The 3,947-nt window shown below is 44.1% G+C and overlaps 1 protein-coding gene across 1 annotated transcript; it reads right to left on the bottom strand.

Moving 5' to 3' along the window:
• Positions 1 to 242: 242 nt before the first annotated feature.
• TNFRSF17 (TNF receptor superfamily member 17) lies at positions 243 to 3,504 on the bottom strand. The gene is made up of 3 exons (XM_029948789.1): positions 3,237 to 3,504; positions 2,753 to 2,884; positions 243 to 754 (listed from the first exon to the last, which is right to left on the bottom strand). The coding sequence occupies exons 1-3, from the start codon at positions 3,382 to 3,384 to the stop codon at positions 474 to 476; spliced, it is 561 nt and encodes a 186-aa protein (XP_029804649.1). The 5' UTR covers positions 3,385 to 3,504; the 3' UTR covers positions 243 to 473.
• Positions 3,505 to 3,947: the final 443 nt, after the last annotated feature.

Raw genomic sequence — 3,947 nt, 5'->3', positions numbered from 1 at the left:
TAATAATGCCTGATGTCTCCATTAAGCTGAAAGCTTAAAATGTCAGGAACCTCATGCATCACACAGTAAATTATTGTGGCTGACTCTAGGCTTCTCCTACCTATGGGAGTATATAGAACAACCTTGCTTTCCTCTAATAATAAAGAGAAATTTCCAGTCTGGCCTGAAATGTACATGTGCATATCTAGGAGGGAAGGTGGCTAGCCAGAGAAATGTGTGACTATGGGATCCACACACTGTGGTGCTTTTTTTCAGTGAGTCAAGAATTTAATCATGAAACCAAGGAAATTTACACAGCTAAGCTCCCAACAATGAGGTAGGGAAGTATATCTAACATACAGATTTTCTAGAGTTAGAGGGCCAAAAAAAGCTCTATCAGCAACTGATACGTACAATCATCCTAAAGAGATCTGATACATCATCCTTCTAACAAAAGATCCTCAAAGCAGCTCAATACCAGCCGAAATGGCTAGTTATCTGGTAGAAATGGGTTTTTCCATCTCGGTGACACTAGCTAGCAGGCCACTGCAGTAGTCATTGGTTTTCGTGGTGACGAGAATGGTCGAACCTTCCTCCATAGCCGGGAGTGGAAAGAAATGGTCAGAATCGACCTTTGATTTGCTCTTGACACAGTCTTCACAGGTGCATTCTTCGACCGTGTACTCCAGGCCCCTCGAGAGAAGGACTTGGGCACCAGTCCTGCTGTCACGGTGCCCGTGCTGGTCAGCCGCTGCCTCGTTCTGGAGAGCCGATCCTGGTGACGCAGAAACAAAACCATTAACCTAAACTGCCCAGGTGGTTGGCAGTCAGGCATGACTGCCCAGCAATACGCACTAGGGCTCGAAGCAGTGGAGACAGAACTACAGCGCAGCGAGTGTGTTTGCCCTAGAAGTCATGGACAGACAGACCACAGGCCACAGTGGGTTTGAAGACCGACTCTGTTTAGGCCATACCGTGGTTTTAAGTGTTCGCTTACATGTTCTATTGGCCTGCATTTCAAAATCAAGAGATTTTTTTCACAAGGGGGCACCAAGGTGGCTCATTTGGTTGAGGGTCTGACTTGATTTTGACTCAGGTCGTGATCTCTCAGTTGTGAGAACAAGCCCCATGTGGAGCTCAAGCGTGGAACCTGCCTGGGATTTTCCCTCTCTCCTCTCTGCCCCTCCCCCACTTATGTTCACTCTCTCTCTCTAAGAATACATATGTACATTTCTAAAAATAGATTTAGGACCACCTGGGTGGCTTAGTCTGTTTGGCATCTGACTTTGGCTCAGGTCACAATCTACAGGTTCGGGAGTTCAAGCTCTGAATCGGGCTCTGTGCTGACAGCTGAAAGCCTGGAGCCTGCCTATTTCAGATTCTGTGTGTCTCTTTCTCTGCCCCTACCCTGCTCGCTCGCTCTCTCTCTCTCTCTCTCTCTCACCCCCCCAACAATAAGTAAACATTAAAATTTTTTTAATAATTTTTAGATTTTTAAAAATTCAAGAGATGTCACATGCAAATCTAGGCAATTGGTCTCTTTGAAAACAACAACAGTAAAATGTGGCATCTTGTCTCCTCCATGGAGACAAACGGCTGGAGTCACTAGCATGCATCTCCTTCAGGAAGGGCACAGGCTGCCCTGCTGCCGAAGGCTCCACCTGGCCCGCTGCATTCACCGGGTGCCCCCTTGGCCCTTGGAGGCATAGACATACCGGCCCTATTTTACACATGCGAAGTGACAAGTTACCATATGTTTAGCACACCAAAATCAGCCTTTGGATGACACTTCAGAATTCAAAGTAAAGATGCTTCTCTTACAGAGCATTTGGTAGCATATATATATATATATATACAATGAATCTTTCATGATCACCTAAGGAAGGAGTCTCTATTATGTCCCCATTTGTATGCCTGTGAAGGTAAGTTTTACTACTTCTCCAACCTGCCACAGTGTAACTCCATCTCCCAAAATAGCATGCTTAATGTCACTCCCCACCTGTCAGACCCCAGGGGAGCAGGAAAAAAAAAAAGAAAGAAAAGAAAAATGAATAAATCATGTAGAACAGCTGTCTAACTCTCTTTACTGCACTAGGAAGCAAATGAGGTGGGTGCTTTACAGATTATGGACAGAAAATAAGTGCATAAGGAAATAAGCCAATGACTGCAAAGTGTTTGAGAATCTGATCATGAGCAGAGGTGTGCGACCAAAATATTTTTGTCTTAGAAAGCCTTTAAGTAGAGCATTCATTTCTCTAAGACTGGTTCTCTACTGCTTAAGAAAGATAATAATCTCTGCAAGGACTATTCAAATAATCCAAGAAGAACTGGTTATTATTTATCTCTAGCATTGTTTTGGCAGTAAAATGTTGACTCAAGCAAAAAGCACTTGCATTTGTATTAAAAATATGGCCATGGATCTCGTCAAATACATTTTTCCTGATAGTAGTCAACCTGGCTGGCAGTTTCTGCACATCTAATCAATGTGCTAACTTTGGTCAAAGAGATGGATGTTTGCCAAGGAAGCCTTGGTCCTTCAAAAGAGTAATTACCAGGGGAAGAAGGGGGGCGGGGGGAAGGCTGGCAGTGTAGGGTACTTTCAAAGAAGAAGATACACCAAAAACACCAAAGTTCATTTCTCATAACTGTCCTCTAACACAGTCAAAAGGGCTCTAACCAAACGAAATGCTCAACATGAAAAAATGACAAGGAACTGAAATTCACAATAGCCACCTCTTGGAAATAGATTTCAAAGACAGACCATCAAACCAACCTGTGTTTTTAAATGCGTCCTTGGGTGGTTCAGAGCTCATCTTCCTTAGCAAGAACATCAACACGAAAACTGTCAAAGAAACTATCAAGCTCAGGCCCAAACAGGTCCAGAGAATCGTATTTGTTCCTTTCACTGAATTAAAAGAATATCAAGAGAGAGAATGAACCGACAACATAATATTCACATCAAGCCAAGATTATTTGCCATCCAACCCCCCCCATTCATCGGCATGTATTTATAAATTCTAAGTAACACTTAATTAGAAGAGCTCATAAAATCTCCGTTGCTAGCCGCGCTGAATAAATCGAGTTCGGTTCTGAATAATTACTTTGCTCCGGTTGGCATTTAAATACTTGCCTTGTTTCCTCTCACTTTTTGACTCAGAAGATCTCACCATCTTCCCTGTAATATCTCTTCTTTGAGGAAGTAGTATAGAGAAAATACATCACACCAAGGAACTAACTGTTCGAGCAGTATTACTTACTTGCATTACAGTATTGCTGACATGGCATGGGAGGGGTGTTCGAGCATCGAAGGTGACACGGTTTGCAAGCAGTAAGCAATCTGTCAAAATACTCATTTTGGAAGCACTGTTGAGCCGTCTGCATCGTGATCATACAAAGAAACAACATAGAAGGATCAGTAGAATCTCGTCAAGGATGTCCCCAGCACATGTAAGGACAGCAAGCTGCAATATCGAGGGTGAGAAAGAACTTGACAACTATGACTTCGTTCTTACGGGGGCTACCTCCTTGTACTGTGGGGAAGGATTTGAATACCAGCTCCAATTCCGGTTTCTAAGTTTGAGACTTAGGGGTGGGGCAAGAGACAGAGGGGAAATATCAAGGACCAACCACACCTGAAACAGAAACTGCTTATTTATAGAAGAAAGGTCTATAAATAAACCAGGTGACAGTTGCAAGATGCAGGCAAGCCCGAGACATCAGGCAGAAAGGTTTGATAACTGTTTCTGGACCATCTGTTAAAGAGCTGGGCTGTGTGATAGGTCCCAGGGACAGAGCTGAGATAAGGTGTGTCCCCCTTAAGAACTTAAAATCTTGGGGCGCCTGGGGGGCTCAGTCGGTTAAGCGTCCGACTTCAGCTCAGGCATGAGCTCACGGTTCGTGGGCACGAGCCCCACGTTGGGCTCTGTGCTGACAGCTCAGAGCCTGGAGCCTGTCTTCGGATTCTGTAT

The sequence above is a fragment of the Suricata suricatta genome, chromosome 8 (assembly GCF_006229205.1).
Source record: "Suricata suricatta isolate VVHF042 chromosome 8, meerkat_22Aug2017_6uvM2_HiC, whole genome shotgun sequence".
Lineage (NCBI taxonomy): Eukaryota > Metazoa > Chordata > Mammalia > Carnivora > Herpestidae > Suricata > Suricata suricatta.
This window is presented reverse-complemented; position numbering and strand designations above follow the sequence as displayed.

Excerpts from the sequence above, each read along its gene's own strand:
- TNFRSF17 (XM_029948789.1), bottom strand. The coding sequence starts at position 3,384 with ATGTTGTTTCTTTGTATGATCACGATGCAGACGGCTCAACAGTGCTTC. Across the intron at positions 2,885-3,236 it reads TCAGCAATACTGTAATGCAA|TGAAAGGAACAAATACGATT; the intron begins GTAAGTAATACT and ends CTTTTAATTCAG. Across the intron at positions 755-2,752 it reads GGACGCATTTAAAAACACAG|GATCGGCTCTCCAGAACGAG; the intron begins GTTGGTTTGATG and ends CTGCGTCACCAG.